The sequence below is a fragment of the Mytilus trossulus genome, chromosome 8 (assembly GCF_036588685.1).
Source record: "Mytilus trossulus isolate FHL-02 chromosome 8, PNRI_Mtr1.1.1.hap1, whole genome shotgun sequence".
NCBI classification, from domain to species: domain Eukaryota; kingdom Metazoa; phylum Mollusca; class Bivalvia; order Mytilida; family Mytilidae; genus Mytilus; species Mytilus trossulus.
In genome coordinates, this window is record NC_086380.1 from 62,140,328 (window position 1) to 62,158,021 (window position 17,694).

Consider the following 17,694-nt stretch of genomic DNA (forward strand, 5'->3'; position numbering starts at 1 on the left):
AAACAAAATTTATTGCACATTTTTTTAAAGATAAAGTAAAAGAATACAATTCACAATATTTACCATTTAGAATAATCCGCCAACAGAAACTCACGAGATCTACTTGTTTGAACGAGATTTGCCTGAAAATGGCTTCTCGTAGCCATGTGGATGTGAACGAAAGGCGACTAAGACCTATTTATGGTCCGTTTATATATTTTATATGCATAAATCGTACTCTAATGAATATATAGACATAGAGAACAATATGAATATAACAAATCCAACCGATTTTAACATTTCTTTTCAGAAATAACCGTTTTCAAAACATATTTTTGGTTGATAATTTTTGTAAAAATCATAGAAAATGAGATGCCTCAAATGAATATATTTATAATCTTATGTGGTTTAGACTTGATACATATTGACCTCTTTAATCTTCAAATATATTTTTAGGATTTGAATCACTTTAATGATTGTATGTAATCATGATAATCATAGAATAGAAAATATTTTGTATTTCCCAAATTTCACTAAATAATAAATTACAGAGAGACCAGAGCCCATATCTAAAGTAAGGGCATATAATTGGTTAATACAACAATTGACATCACAGTGAACATGTTAATATATTTAGTATATATTGAATCCGAGCGAAGCAATAATTATATGTTATTCTAATATGACGTCCTTGTTACGCGTTACGCTTTGTTGACAAAGCGGTGTTCTAATGAGCACAAAAAATATGTTTGACACATGCTCACATACTGTTTATATTAATGTTATTTCCATCGTTATCCTTTTAAATATTTACAATTAAGCAGCTAACATAAACTTTCATCATATATTTTTATCGAACAACATATATTTACCCTGCTTTTTAAACTTATCAAATATGAAATGTAATATTGACTCCTCGGGGAGGAAACGGGAACAGCTAAACATTCTTACGGTATTTTCGTACGCTTCGACCTTTTAATATATTGTATTTGTCATGGTAGAATCAGAATAATTCCTTCATGTCATGCTCTATGCTCATTTTAACATGGGTAGGCATTATATTTTACCACGTTTTACACCTAGCTAACATGCAAAATATCGACAAATTTAATGCCTACCTATGTTAAAATGAGCATAGAGCATGACATGAAGGAATAATTTCTTAAATAGAACATGTAGAATAAGTGTCAAAAAAGAGGAACAGTCAAACTCATTGACTGAAAATAAACTGACAGAGCCATGGCTAAAAAAGATAATCAATAGTACACAAGACACAACATAGAAAGTAAAGACCAAGCAATAAAAATTCCACCAAAAACTGGGGGTGATCTCAGGTGCTCCGGTAGGGTAAGCAAATCCTGCTCCACATGTACCAATCGTGTTGCTTATGTTATTTCAAAGTTAAAAAGTCTAATTGGGTAGGTAAATAGGGAAGGGGATTTGTAGTTACGACATAAGGAACATATTTGCCAAAGTATGCTGCAGCATACCATCATACAAGCCTATGGAAAATAAGGTTTTTCGTTGAACAATTAATGAAGTGATGGTTCACCTGTTCCCATAAAATCCACGCATATTGGTTTCCAACGAATAATATTGAATCCATAGTACATCTACAAAGTTGTCAAAAACACAAAAACTATACATGCTATAGAATAGGAAACATTGAATAAATACGCAAAAAAGATTGATAGTGAGGATAACAGATATCCTTCATCAGTTAATGATGTAAAATGGAATCTTTTTAATGTATGCTGAATTTCATTACATCTTAAATTAATACAAGACTGAACATTACAAATTACAATTCTAAAAATTAGAAATTCACAGAAATTAAGAAAATTAACAATAGACAAGGTTGCACATGAATACATCTGGATTTAAACCATACATCCATCTGCTGTGGTCTGCACTGCAAAAAAAATAATTACAAATTTTTGTGCTTTACTACAACTGACACCAATTTTGAGCCAATTTATTAAATGATTTTTCCACACAAAAACGTTTGATCCATGATGTGTTAATGACAGAATAATATTGCAGAAATTAAACTTTGCTTTCAAGAATTCTAGATAATAGAATATGATTTTCTAAATATGATTTTTTTGGCCCCCTTTTTGATGGGTTTGTTAAAGATCTGATTTTAACCTATGAAAGCTTAGTAGTAAAAAAATCTTTATCTACTCAAACTGTATTGACAAAAATGAGCATGTTTAAACCACAAAATTTAGATACAGGTATGTACATACAACAGTTGAATACAATTTATTTTTTAGAAAATTAAACACTTTCATTAACAGTCAGGAATATAACTCTATAGGGTTATTACAGAAAAATAACATACATTTGTTATTGTGGACTAAAAAATCATAAGAACTGTGATAACATATATGTGACATGTTTCAAAGGGACAATATACATCATTAGTTTAGTTAAAATGTATACAAGTTCTATTGGCATTACTATTGTCGTTATGTATACTTAACTATAGAAAGATATAACAGTTCATAGTTTGCCATTTTTGCATAGTACACCTATGTTATTACAGAAAAAATATGCCTGTAATAACTAAAGGTTGTTATCACAGTTTCTCTATATCACTCCAAAGCATTTGCTCAAACATACATCATGCTTAATTACAATGTATTTTAATTTATTGTAAGAAATAATGACCAGAGCATGTAATGAGGTTCTGCGCAAGCTTCCCAGTAATTCCCAAGTGTCTCATATAATAAGTTACATTCCTTTGATAACTGAGCCTTGTTATTACAGCTAAGTTTATCCCTTAAAAGCCTCGTCTCATTGATTTATCATGGTTTAATAAAAATGTCATACCTGCCAACTTTCACGATTTAGGCGTGTACTACACGATTTTGACCCTTAGTCACGATTGCACGATCGTGTTCCTGAAAAACCCTCTAAAACACGATTTGGTGAAAATCTACATGAAAAATATTGTTGTTCCCGATTTTGAACTGTGTCTAATGGAGGAAAATCGTGTTCAGCCAATCAAATTGTGTGTTTCTCATAATCAAATTAACCAGCCAATCAAAAACGTTTTCTCTCAAGATTGTTTTAACATGCTAGATATTGAACTTGTGTTGTATTCCACTGTTTGTTGATGTAAAAACGTGAACATGGCAAATGATTTTTCAACTGTAAGGAGGTTCTTACACAGAATAAGAATAAAAGCATAGCTGATTGACAAACTTCAATGATGCAGTACTACCATGAATATAATAAATAGTAGTTTATTCACTAATTTATTGACATTACATATACATGACATACACTTGCTGTAACATAATTTCATTTATGTATTCAATCATTTAAAGTATAATGTACTATTCATTATTTTTCACTTGGACCCCCACACCCACATCAACATGAGGAATCCCTTAAATGAGGGACTACCCTTAGTCAAGGGGTCACTCTTGTAAAAAATAAAATAGAAAAATGTAGATTTATTAACTTTAAAATGGGAAATTCTGACATTATATTTGGAACAGCTTTTCTAAATGAAGAGTCCTATTATTTTTGTTGAGCCTTCGACTTTAGTCGAAAAGGCGAGACATAGCGATCCTACATTCCGTCGGCGTCGTCGGCGGCGTCAACAAATATTCACTCTGTGGTTAAAGTTTTTGAAATTTTAATAACTTTCTTAAACTAAACTGGATTTCTACCAAACTTGGACAGTAGCTTGTTTATGTTCATAAGATAGTATGCAGAAGTAAATTTTGTAAAAATAAAATTCTTTTTTTTCCGTATTTTACTTATAAATGGACTTAGTTTTTCTGCCATAACATTACATTCACTCTGTGGTTAAAGTTTTTGAAATTTTAATAACTTTCTTAAACTATACTGTATTTGTACCAAACTTATACAGAAGCTTGTTTATGATCATAAGATAGTATCCAGAAGGAAATTTTGGAAAAATAAAATTCCATTTTTTCCATATTTTACTTAAAAATGGACTTAGTTTTTCTGCCAGGAAACATTACATTCACTCTGTGGTTAAAGTATTTGAAATTTTAATAACTTTCTTAAACTATCCTGGGTTTGTACCAAACTTGGACAGAAGCTTGTTTATGATCATAACATAGTATCCAGAAGTAAATTTTGTTAACAAATAAATCCATTTTTTGTGCATTTTACTTTTAAATGGACTTAGATTTTCTGCCAGGAAACAACGCATTCACTCTGTGGTTAAAGTTTTTAAAATTTTAATAACTTTCTTATACTATTTTGGACCTGTTCCAAACTTGGACAGAAGCTTGTTTATGATCAAAAGCTAGTATCTGTATTTTACTTATAAATGGACTTTTTAAAAAAGTTTTAAAAACATACTGTATTTTTACCAAACTTGGACAGAAGCTTCTTAGAATCATAAGACAGTATCAAGAGGAATATTTTTATTGATTTTATTCCTCTTTTGTTGAGCCTGCAATTAACAGCATAAGTAGGCGAGACACTGGGTTCCGCGGAACCCTTAAGAATTTTTTATAATAAAGAAGATATAAGGCCAAGAACATATCAAAATTCTTGGACATGTGTTGACCATATAATACCAGATAGGTCATAAGATGTATAGTTCTTTGGGAAAAGTTTCTTCAAATAATATGCATATGAATGTGTGCTCATTTGTACTTTAAAAGTGGTTTTTAATGTCCTAACATTGAGGGGGGATCCCTAGGTGTTGTTCCCAACCTGATAAAGGTCCTTCTTTGTGTAAAATTTTAAATTGGAAAAGTCAACAACTATTTAGTACCCTTACACATGAAAATAATTCCTGGTCTTACAGCTACATGTTCATATTTTCTGCTGATATAATAACTAGAATCATGCAAATAAACTTTAAAAAAGGGATGTAAGCTCATCTTACAAATCATGCAAATATGACACTTTTTCTAGACTACAAAACAGCACGCGCAAAATAGTCGTCGCAAAGAATTTTAAACTTTGAAATTGTTGTCGAGCGCTAAAACCCCCATGGGCATTTTCCAAAGTTGGCAGGTATGAAATGTATTAATTTAATTAACAAATTAGTTATCAAGGCTATGCAACAAAATAACAAACATATATCATTACAGATTTAGAAAATTTAAGAAATAAAGAGTAGACAACTCATGAAAGTATCTGTTATAACACACGCAAGTTATTTTCTGTAATAACCCTACAGAGTTATATCTCTGACTGATTAACTCTCTTGGAATCTGATGTGCATTGACTTTCCAATCAGTTCCACATTGAGTACTGTAAATTCAGAAATTATTGCGTGCATTTATTATTGCAATTTTGTCATTTTAGACTTAAATGCGAAATTAATTTTTACGATTTTGAGAAAAATCCTGTTAAATTCATATAAAATATTTCAAAATGCAAGTTTATATATTGTGTTTACAACTCAGTCGCATTTTTCGCAATAATAAAAACCTTGCATTAATTCCTGAATTTACAGTATTGTTATCCATATATTTTTTAATTATCCATCTGCTTTTAATATGAAATAATGAATCAAAATCATGAAAATACTGTTATAATTTCAAGGACTTTTGTGTTTTTAAAAAATATGAGGATTTCCCAAGATAAGAATTATAAGAAGAGATTTATGAAGATAAAAATTATTAGAACACTTCTTTAATTATAGATTGTCTTGATAATGGAAACAACAAAAAGGCAGTACAGGAAGCTGATAAAGTGTTAAAGAAACAGAAAGATCTACAATGTGCTAAAGTAGGTATCTTTTATTATCACTGCCTTGTCATGCTTGTCAATTATGAGGTATTGAGTTTAAACCCTGCACATGGCAGTTGTGTTTGACCCCAATCATAATTGATGCAGATAGTCAGTTTTCCATCTAACATGTATCTAAGGTTGGTGGATCTCTCTGGGCACTCCAACTTCCACCACCAATAAAAACTGGCCCCCAATAAATAGCCAGTGCTGAAAGTGGTAATACACACTTCAATCTGATAATCACAAACTGTAAAAGTTGTCAAATTTTCCGCTAGAAACCAAGAAATTTGATCTTTATTATTTTGTAAAAGTTCTCAGTTAAGATCCTGTTTACCAGCTCTAGCAAAGCTTTGATAACTTCTCAGTTTTAATTCTGAAAAAATACTCACAAATACATTTAACTATAAAATGAACAGTTTTCCATAATGATAATATTTTTTTCTGCAAAGTGAGCATAGTGAGTGAAAATAATGTTTAAACTTCATGAATTTATCCTAGCATAGACTTAATTTATCTATTCCTCTATAAATTAATTGAGTTTTCATTATTTGTTTATCATGTTTGTTTCTATTTTCAGATTTTAAAAGCACTTGCTCTGTTGAGACTTGGCAGACATGATGACAGTTCTAACTTACTGGATGAAGTCCACGCCCAGCATCCTGTTGATGAGGCTACACTACAGGCCATGTGTATCTGTTACAGAGAAACATATAAATGTAGGGATCCAACATTGATTGTGTTAGAAAAAAATGTAAAAATGGGAGAGATTATTCTTTTACTAAGTGATTCATGATCAATTGGTCCAATGGTTCTGAACAGTCAGTTCCAATTTCAGTGGGAATACCAATTCATTTCTTTGCTTGACTGTTCAAGTTGAAATTTTAAAAACCAACATCAAAAGGTCATAAGGGATCTTACTTAAACCTGTTAAAAACATACATGGGCATGAAGCAGAGTTTGAAGTTCATGAAAATATATGTTTATATGCAAAGCAAAACAATTGTTTGCTTGTCCTAATTGTCATTGTGTCTTGAAATAGAAGTTATTCATAGTATCCATTCTAAATGGAACCAATAATCTGGAATATTATTACAACTGGAACAAATATTGCAAACTGAAACAGAATTAAACAGTATAGAATAATTATTACAACAGTTTTACATGAAGCTTCTGTACATGTTGTAAGGCGGAAAAAATATATGTTGACATATGCACTACATAAACCTCTCAGCAGCTGAGGCTGTTTCCAATATTGGAATGATATATACAATGATATATGTCATTTATATATTATGCATGTTCATTTCATAGACATTTGTTATTTTTTTCAGTGGAGGCGATAGTTGATATGTATGAAAATGCCCACAAACTAAAGCCAGAGAATGAAGAGATTCTGTCAGCCTTGTTCATGGCATATGTTAGAATGGGTAACTACAAGAAACAACAACAGACAGCCATGTCCTTACACAGACTTCAGCCTCAGAAGAATCCTTACTATTTCTGGGCCATTATGAGTATTGTCATGCAGGTATGTTTTTAAGAATGACCGTTTCAATCATTTTAGGTGGCACTCTAGTTTGAAATACTATAGTGGATTTTTGTAATCTGTAAAGATAAGCTATAAGAAAGAGTTGCAGGTGTAGGAATATTTCGATGCATTGAAGACCTGCTGGTGACCTTCTGCTGTTGTCTGTTCTATGGTCGAGTTGTTGTCTCTGTGACACATTCCCCATTTCCACTCTCAATTTTATTGGTAGGAATTTTTAAAGTTAAAGTAATTTTGTTTTATAGAAAATGGCTCATATCAAATGTTAAAGGCATGTGCATGTCTACTCGACCCTGTTATCTTTTGAGCTTACATAGCCTAGGTTCCAACCCTAGTTGAAAACTTTTTTTTTTTCATTTCTGTAAAATAAATTTTCAAACAATCAAATTTTGAGGATTGTGAATTAAAATAGCAGACTTCAGCTAGGGGCATGTAGAATACCGGAAGACAATTTCGGTAAACATACGATTTTTTTCCAGATTTTGACCATCCAAAATAAAAACTTTAAAAAAAAAGAATTTGCCGAATTTTTAAAAAGTGTAACTGGAATCACAAATATATTTTTATTTGGCCTTAGCAGATTTTGTGTCCCCCTTTGATATATTGATTTGTGTATGTTAATAGTATATATTATATATTGTAGAGTCATACAGATAAGAGGCTTGGTGCCATAATGTTTTTACCCTTGGCAGATAGGATGACAAAGAAATATGTAGAAGAGGGGAAAATTAATGCAGAAGCAGGTATAGGATCTTGTTCAATCTTAAGTTGGCTGTCATTTACTATTTTAGTTTTCTTGAAGAGTCGTTAAAAGATTTATAGGTGTTGAAATGGATAGTGTTTTGTGTGAAAAAAGTTGAATTTATAACAATAAACTTGTCTAAATTCTGTCTGATCAATTTTTAAAGAACACTTGTATAATTTTTTATGTACATAAATTCTTCCCAGAAAGTTTTACTTGTTTCTTATCAAAACAGGTGGAATATATAAAGTGGATATTCCAATATTTTTAAGTTCAAGAGAAACTGACACATGTGACAATTTCATGACGAAAGACAAAAAACAGCAGAAGACAAGTCTACTAATCATTATGCAGAGAACTAAAGACATGAACCCCACAACAAAAACATCGCATGTGTTCTAGATTGGTATACAGATCCTGTTCCTCATGTGGCACCAATCATGGTTATTATAAATTAGGCCAAACAATGTTGGGTGTAAGGAAATGATATAAGGAGAGCCTTTTTGATATATACATTTGTTGTCTTTTGTAAATGAAACAATCAAATTTAGGGAAAAAAACAACAATCAGATATGAAGTTTTTACACATGGTACATGATTACTTTCAGAAGTACAGCTTTATTTGATTATACTGGAGTTAATGGAGAAGTATGAAGAGACATTAAATCTGTTAAAAGGTCCTCTGGGAGGTGAGTGTCTTCCTTCCTTTTTTTTTCCTTTATATAACAATGGTTGATTGTGCGTGGTGTTGTGGTCTGTTATAGTGAGCTGTATGGAGGTGATTTTTTCAAGGCAAACATTAAACCAACAAAGATATTCAAATATACTAACATAGTCATGATAGTTGGCAAATTTCAATTTATCTGTCAGATATTGTCATTTAACAGAAGGATACCTTAAAATGTAATGCTCTGTCTTAATTAAAAGTCATTTTTCTAAACATTCCTAGTTATTTAGGCCAAAAACTAGGCAGACAGTTCTACTGTTGCCTAGAGTGTTAAACATTCATTCATGCACTTTTGATCTCTCTTGGCCTAAAGTGCCAGTGGAGGTTTTCACTCATCACTTGTTGGTTGTAGTCTCAACTTTTACAAAAAACGGAGCCAATTGAAAATAAACTTTGGTAGAATAATCATTAGGGTCCAGAAATTATTGCAATATTTTAAGAATAAATGAAAATGCAAGATTAAGTATTTTGATTTCAAAAAACATCTATGTACAAATATGTATATGTATCAGACATCTCAATATGAGCTGTTATTATTGCAATACTCACTCGGTTGCATTGTTCACATTAATATATGCTATAATTTCTAAAATGTGTTTATTTTTTTCTCAAAAATGTATTTAATTTTCAATTGTTTTATTCTACATAATAAATTAGATTTGGATTTTTTTCAACAGAAAAGCTAACAAGTGAATTACTTTACCAAGAAACAAGAGAAGCAGAATTATATACAAAGTTAGAACGATGGCCTGAAGCTAATGCAGCCTATAAAAAACTGATCAAAGAATAGTAAGTGCTTTAAATAAACTCATCATAGATACCAGGATTTAAATTTTATATTTGCGCCATATGTGCGTTTTGTCTACAGAAGACTCATCAGTGATGCTCATCATTTGTATGAATGGAAATTCACTTGAAAAACACATTCAAGGAATTAATTTAAATTCTAAATTTTTATTTAATGAAATGACGAACACAGATCTGCCATTAGTTTCATTCCATATTATACTAAATCGGTTTAAGTTAAAGGTGATTTAGGTTACAACCACTGCTTTACAAAGGGCTGTCTCTTTGTTTCTTTCACGATGACTTTTACTGCTTGGTTTTTGTGTGTAGTTGAATGCTGGTAAAAAATGCAGTGTTATTTTATCAAAACATACATGTACATGAGAATTGGTGTTATGTATATTTTTTGGAACCACCCTCTCTGACTACTATGCATAAATAATGATGTTTGACTTCTTGTGTTGGTAACATACATACATATTATAATACTGATAACCTTAAAATACCATTGTTTGACTTTTTTATTTTCACAGTCCTGACCATTGGATAAATTGGCAGAATTATATTTCATCATGTATAAAATTAGAATCTACTGATTGGACACCATTGGAAAATGATGACAGGTAAGAAAAACACCTGAAATTGGAAATCATGTTTGATATAAATATATCCAATCACAATGTTTTAAATGATATTTGTATTGACTTTTCTTAATAAGTAAAGAAATCTCTTAAATTTAAAGTTTTCTGTTTTATTATGCTGTGGATTCATTTATTTTCATGAGTGCCATTTTTGTGGATAAAGGAAATATTGTATGTTCAGGAATATTTAATTTCATGGCTTTGCCATGGTCTACCCACAAGCCTATAGAAAATTTGTCATTGGTTGAATATTTAATTTCATGGTTTACCTGTACCCACAAAATTGGTATCGAACTAATAATAATGAATCCTCAGTAATGAATAGTACCATGAAATTAGAAATTTTCTCCAATATTTTTTTTTTGTTAATTTTGCAATTTGAACAGGTTAGAACATCATAGCATGCATAGATTAACATGTTAAAAGATAAGAATTTGTGATAATGTACAATTATATATTGTATATTATAATGTTCTCTTTTAAAGCTATTCAGAAGTTCACTACACATCAGAAATGGCTTTGACTTTCATACAGGAGATATTAACGTGGCAGGCTGACAACAGATTATTACGAGGACCATATTTAGCCAGATTAGAATTAATCAAAGTGTTAAGACAGACTGGTAGTAGTAAACCTTTATCAGGTATATCATACAAATTAGAATTTTTATGCATATTTACAGAGTCTTTTTAAGAAATAAAAAAATTATAACCACCAAGGGCGGATCCAACCAATGTTAAAAGGAAGGTTTGAACTAAATGTACACATTCAAATGCATTGATTGTCAAAAGGGGGGTGGGGTAGGGTTCCAACCCCAGATCCGCCACTGACCATTTTCATCTATTTATCAAGATGAGAACATTTCAAAATCAGCTAACTCAAATTATGTAAGGTCTATTCCATTTAAATTTATGTGGGAAGGTAGGAAGGGAAGTTCAAAAAAATTGAATGTGGTTCATGGGTAATTTTTTCAAATTGGTTCTTGGTTGTAGGGATATTTCGAAATTCCTTTCCTACCCTCCCTCGTATGTTTTAATGGATAAGCCCTTACAAAGGAGCAATTAAAAATAGAATTTGTAATAAAAAGATAAGACATTGTACTCAATTTAAATGAAGCTCATTTAAAAGGTTGTGTCGTGAGAACAAAATATTTTTAGATACAACTACTTTACACTGTAAAAATGTTTAAACATTAAGGAAAAGATTAAATAAAAATATGTATTATTTTTGTTTCAGTATCTCCCTTGCCATTGATGATAGAATATTATGAATTATTTGGAGATAAGTTTTGTTGTGTAGAAGATCTGACAATTTACACAGATTTACTCAGTGAGCAAGAAGGACAACAGGTAAAGTGTTTACACCATTAGAATATTAGGTAGTGGAGGTTATGTCCTTAGAATGTAGAAGGACATTTGGATTTCCACTTCCTTTAATAGTATACCTTTGATATTTCGGCTCTGTAATATATATATATATATACGAGTCTAAATTGAAAACTACGTTCAAACCTATGACTGTCAAACCTATGACTGCGTTGGATAAAAATCGCAATTTTTATACGTGTGCATGTCAAACAAATTTCGTTGTAGAAGGGTCTAAAAACAGCACAAACAACATTTTCCAAAAGACCAAAAGAGTGAAAAAGTATATTTAAACAAAACGCATTTGAGTAACAGGTCGAATAACTGATGTTCTTTAACCCTGCTGACTGCCATTGGCGATTGCCAAATAAAATTGATCACAAGATGTAACAAAATGGATCCTAATATAAATATAATACGTCACAGAAAGAAAAAAAAATTGTTAACTTGTGGACAGGATGTTGTGCCACAAACATTCGGTGTCAATATTTCTTTAGTACACCATATCCGGATATCGACAATAAATGTCTCTTCAGTGATGTTAGGGATCGAAACGGTATTTGGAAGGCCATATAAAAAGTACCCTCATTTTTAGAGAAAGTACCCTCATTTTTAGATTAACTCTTGAATTTTAAGAGTCAATATATAGGATGAACGGATCATATAAACCGGAGGGAAAATATGATACATGCCCAAACAAAAAATATAAACGAGTCTAAATTGAAAACTACGTTCAAACCTATGACTGCGTTGGATAAAAATGGCAATTTTTATACGTGTGCATGTCAAACAAATTTCGTTGTAGAAGGGTCTAAAAACAGCACAAACAACATTTTCCAAAAGACCAAAAGAGTGAAAAAGTATATTTAAACAAAACGCATTTGAGTAACAGGTCGAACAACTGATGTTCTTTAACCCTGCTGACTGCCATTGGCGATTGCCAAATAAAATTGATCACAAGATGTAACAAAATGGATCCTAATATAAATGAATACGTCACAGAAAGAAAAAAAATTGTTAACTTGTGGACAGGATGTTGTGCCACAAACATTCGGTGTCAATATTTCTTTAGTACACCATATCCGGATATTGACAATAAATGTATATATACTGTAAATTTAGAAATTATTGCCTGCATTTATTATTGCAATTTTAGACTTAATGCGATTTTAATTTTTACGATTTTGAGTAAAGTCCTTTTTAGTTCATATAAAATATTTCAAAATGTGAGTTTAAATTATTGTGTTTACAACTCTGTCGCATTTGTTGCAATAATAAAAACCTTGCTATAATTTCTGAATTTTCGGTAAATAGAAGTTATTTTCAGTTTTTCAAAGAAACGTTGAAATATACCTGTGTTTAAAAAAAATGCTGGTTGTCACTACTATTTCTATTCCTTTCAGACCACAAATTTTTGAGGACTCTGATATAAGCAACTTTAGGTCACTGTACAGCCATGACAGCCTTTAACAATAAACAGTATCCATAAATATTTGAAGTGTATAAAAAAAGTTATATCTTCTCTGTCATATTATTCATGTAAACCAATTAACAAAACACAAAATCATTAAAATTTCTTATATTTTATATTTCAGCTGATTGACACCTTGTCAGAAACTTTAGATATGTGTAAAACTAGTGATATCACTTTCGCATCAAATGTAAGTTTGAATAGGATATGTGTGAGTAAACCATTGAGTTATTGTTTTGTCTTAACGGAGGTGGCATCAAGTTTTACCCTTGTCAGTCTCTTCATCTGTCCTTGCATCCCAAAATGAAATTGCCTCAACCAAATGTTATAAAACTGATACCCAATGCTTATTACTACAAAATATAGATGTTTTAATTTGAATAGTGTCTCTTCTACAAATCAGAGTTATGCGCCTTTACAAATTCATTTTCTTTTTCTAAATTTAGTTCACCTCAACCAATGTTATGAAATTTATACATAATGCTTATTACCACAAAATACTTATCAAGTTTGAATTTTGATAGTGTCACTTTTACCCTTGTAGAGTTATGCCACTATACAATTGGAATAATTGCCGTTGTTTTTTTATCCGTTCTCTAACTTAAGTCTGCCTCAAAAATGTTATTACAGTTAATTATGTGCAAAGGTAGTTTTTACTGCTCTAGACTGTTTTAGATATTCAACAGTTTCATGCATCTAAATATTTGATTTATGTCTTTCTATGTGTTTTCTAGATTATTTACAGTGGTAACATTACTTCATTTACAGGTTAAACAGATGCAGAGACATGTGACAATATGTAAACTGAAGAGAAATCTAGGGATCTTTCATCGACAACCTATAGAACATAGATTAGTATTAACCAAAGAATTTCTATCTAGACACCAACATGGTTTAGATTTTGGTAAGATTTCAATATGGATGTTAGTATAAATCATTTAACGCTGGAATAGATATAAGAAAATGTGGTACGAGTGCCAATGAGACAACTCTCCATCCAAGTCATAATCTGTAAAAATAAAGCATTATAGGTCAAAGTAAGGCCTTCAACAAGGCGCCCTAGCTCATACTGAATAGCAAGCTATAAAGGGCCCAAAAAGTGACCAATGTGAAACCATTCAAACAAGGAAACCCAACGTGTAATTTATATAAACACGAGAACCACTTCACAAACATCTGGTTCCTGACAGGACGGGTGCAAACAAATGCAGCGGGTTTAAACCATTTAATAGGCGCCAACCTTCATCAGACCTGAAACAATACACATTATCACTAATCCCGGCTAACCAAGCCGCTTGAACTTTTGACGCATACAACAATCACTTTTTAGCTCACCTGGCCCGAAGGGCCAAGTGAGCTTATGCCATCACTTGGCGTCCGTCGTCTGTCGTCGTAAACTATTTCAAGAATCTTCTCCTCTGAAACTACTGGGCCAAATACTTCCAAACTTCAACTGAATGTTCCTTAGGGTATCTAGTTTATAAATTGTATCCGAGGTTTTGATTATAACAAACATGGTCGCCATTGCTAAAAATAGAACATAGGGGTCAAATGCAGTTTTTGGCTTATAACTCAAAAACCAAAGCATTTAGAGCAAATCTGATTTGGGGTAATATTGTTTATCAGGTCAAGATCTATCTGCCCTGTAATTTTCAGATGAATCAGACAACCCGTTGTTGGGTTGCTGCCCTTGAATTGGTAATTTTAAGGAAATTTTGCTGTTTTTGTTTATTATCTTGAATATTATTATAATTAGAGATAAATTGTAAACAGCAATAATGTTCAGCAAAGTAAGATTTACAAATAAGTCAACACGATCGAAATGGTCAGTTGACCCCTTTAGGAGTTATTGCCCTTTATAGTCAATTTTTAACCATTTTTCGTAGATCTTAGTTATCTTTTACAAAAATCTTCTCCTCTGAAACTACTGAGCCAAATACTTTCAAACTTTAACTGAGTGTTCCTTAGGGTATCTAGTTTATAAATTGTATCCGAAGTTTTGATCTATCAACAAACATGGTCGCCATTACTAAAAGAAGAACATAGGGGTCAAATGCAGTTTTTGGCTTATAACTCAAAAACCAAAGCATTTAGAGCAAATCTGACATGGGGTTATATTGTTAATCAGGTCAAGATCTATCTGCCCTTAAATTTTCAGATGAATCAGACAACCTGTTGTTGGGTTGCTGCCCCTGAATTGATAATTTTAAGGAAATTTTGCTGTTTTTGGATATTATCTTGAATATTATTATAGATAGAGATAAACTGTAAATAGCAATAATGTTCAGCAAAGTAAGATTTACAAATAAGTCAACATGACCGAAATGGTCAGTTGACCCCTTTAGGAGTTATTGCCCTTTATAGTCAATTTTTAACCATTTTTCGTAAATTTTAGTAATCTTTTACAAAAATCTTCTCCTCTGAAACTACTGGGCCAAATACTTCCAAACTTTAATTGAATGTTCCTTAGGGTATCTAGTTTATAAATTGTATCCGAAGTTTTGATCTATCAACAAACATGGTCCCCATTGCTAAAAATAGAACATAGGGGTCAAATGCAGTTTTTGGCTTATAACTCAAAAACCAAAGCATTTAGAGCAAATCTGACATAGGGTAATATTGTTAATCAGGTCAAGATTTATCTGCCCTGAAATTTTAAGATGAATCAGACAACCGGTTGTTGGGTTACTGCCCCTGAATTGATAATCTTAAGGAAATTTTGCTGTTTTTGGTTATTATCTTGAATATTATTATAGATAGAGATAAACTGTAAAGTGAGCAATAATGTTCAGCAAAGTAAGATCTACAAATAAGTCTATCTGACCAAAGTTGTCAATTGACCCCTTAAGGAGTTATTGCCCTTTAAAGACTTTTTTCACAATTTGTTCATCATGTTGACTTACTTTAAAAAATCTTCTCCTTTGAAACTGCTGTATCAATTTCAGCCAAACTTAGGCTAAATGAGTTTCATAGTATCTAGTATAAATTTTATATTTTATTTCTGTGTATGTCAAGAAACATAGCTTCTATGGCTAAAATAGAACATAGGAGAAAATGATTTTTTTTTTGCTTTTGAAGAAAATAGGTTGATCCAAAAAAAATTAAATAATTGAAAAGCCAAAATAATCATTGATGAGAGATTTAACCAAAAGAATTAAGGTGAGCGATTCAGGCTCTTGAGAGCCTCTTGTCCATTGTGGCGTCAGATAATTTGTTTTATGATGTCTAAATTTTAGGGGAACCTGTGTGATATCCAGTAATGGCAGACTAATAGGGATAAGGTGTATAGTGTAACATCACAACAAAGAAACACTATAAAATATCAATTGAAATGGCTTAATTAGTTTTCTTCCACATGATTTGTTTATTTAACACTGCAATTAGAAATTCAGCTGTACAGGAGTAAAGATATACTTCTAAACATAAGCTTTATATGTCTTCTACCTAAACTGTTTGGCTTAAAAAGAGTTTCAGTACAATTTTATCTACAACATAGTAAATGAATGCAGGTTTGCATAATTTTTACATCATTGGTCAATTTTGACAAATGTTTATTTCGAACATCTTTTGTCTAGCCTCACATTTTACGTATTTGCTGGCCTTATACTAAAACACTTTAATATTTTGAGACAATGTACATTTATTTTATATTTAATGAATTGAATATAAATTGAAATTGGGGGTCTCAAATTACTCTTATTTGGTTTTTTAAAGTTTTTGTTTCAATACTTTCATGACAGTTCAAATAAATGGTAAATATAATCAATAAAGATGGTTGTTGGTGAAAAAAAAAAAATTGTCAGCAATCAAGTTGTTTGTAGTAGTACATGCCTGATCTAACATTTTGCAACTAACGCTTATGAAATTATACCATTGGTTGTTAGTCAAATAATGAATTTAATTTAGTAGTTCTATTGACACTGCATAGGAATAGAAAACAGGAAAAAATGATTTTTTTTAAAATAAATAAGTATATTAATATATAATAGAGATATTGTTTTAATTTCCATAGGTAAAGATTTATTAACCACAGACGTACAGTTTAGTGATAGTTATTTATTGTTAGCTGTTCATTTACTGGTTGATATATGGGAAGAAACAGGCAAGTTTATAAGTATAAACAGATAATTAACTGCAGGGCTCACGCTACCAGGCGACTTGGGCGAAGAAGTCGCTTTCCCGACCGTCACTTCGCTTTCCCCGACCCCCAAAAGCGAAGACAAGTCGCCCTGTTGTTTACGATACTCGCTTTCAGTCGCTTCCGTAATCGGACATTTTCAATTTTTACCAAGTTAATGAAACATCAACTTTTTATTGATAATTAAAGAAATTCAGACACAAACGATTCATTATCTTATGAAAAGAGGTTGAAGCATTGTTTTTACAGTGTGTAGCAAGTTATTTAATAAAAATACAACTTTTTATCACTTCGTGCACTTCCGAAAGTTCCGGTGCTTGTTACTCAAAAACTTACATCAACCTAACTTTCGGCTGCAAAATAAGTTTGTTACTTCATTTAAACGTGATAACAGTTGCCTCCAGTAAATGTTCAATCCATTTATTGCATTAAAAACATCATGATCCTTTCCAAATAACTTGTCAAACATCGTTTATTTTTGTAAATTTTCTTGCAATCGTCCGCCATTGACCGATTTCTAAACTACGGATCGGAAACGGACCAGCTATGACCGAAATCTGTATT

General features: G+C 31.3%; 1 protein-coding gene across 1 annotated transcript in view; it reads left to right on the forward strand.

Moving 5' to 3' along the window:
• The first annotated feature begins 77 nt into the window (after window positions 1-77).
• LOC134681236 (N-alpha-acetyltransferase 25, NatB auxiliary subunit-like) overlaps window positions 78-17,694 on the forward strand; it is a 37,921-nt gene continuing 20,304 nt past the window's right edge. The window contains exons 1-13 of the mRNA XM_063540754.1: window positions 78-183; window positions 5,627-5,712; window positions 6,293-6,431; window positions 7,047-7,243; window positions 7,905-8,004; window positions 8,612-8,692; window positions 9,408-9,519; window positions 10,050-10,139; window positions 10,643-10,800; window positions 11,394-11,506; window positions 13,117-13,182; window positions 13,761-13,896; window positions 17,005-17,094. Of these exons, the coding sequence (XP_063396824.1) occupies window positions 129-183; window positions 5,627-5,712; window positions 6,293-6,431; window positions 7,047-7,243; window positions 7,905-8,004; window positions 8,612-8,692; window positions 9,408-9,519; window positions 10,050-10,139; window positions 10,643-10,800; window positions 11,394-11,506; window positions 13,117-13,182; window positions 13,761-13,896; window positions 17,005-17,094 (1,423 nt within the window). The 5' untranslated portion in view covers window positions 78-128. The remainder of the gene's footprint in view (window positions 184-5,626; window positions 5,713-6,292; window positions 6,432-7,046; window positions 7,244-7,904; window positions 8,005-8,611; window positions 8,693-9,407; window positions 9,520-10,049; window positions 10,140-10,642; window positions 10,801-11,393; window positions 11,507-13,116; window positions 13,183-13,760; window positions 13,897-17,004; window positions 17,095-17,694) is intronic.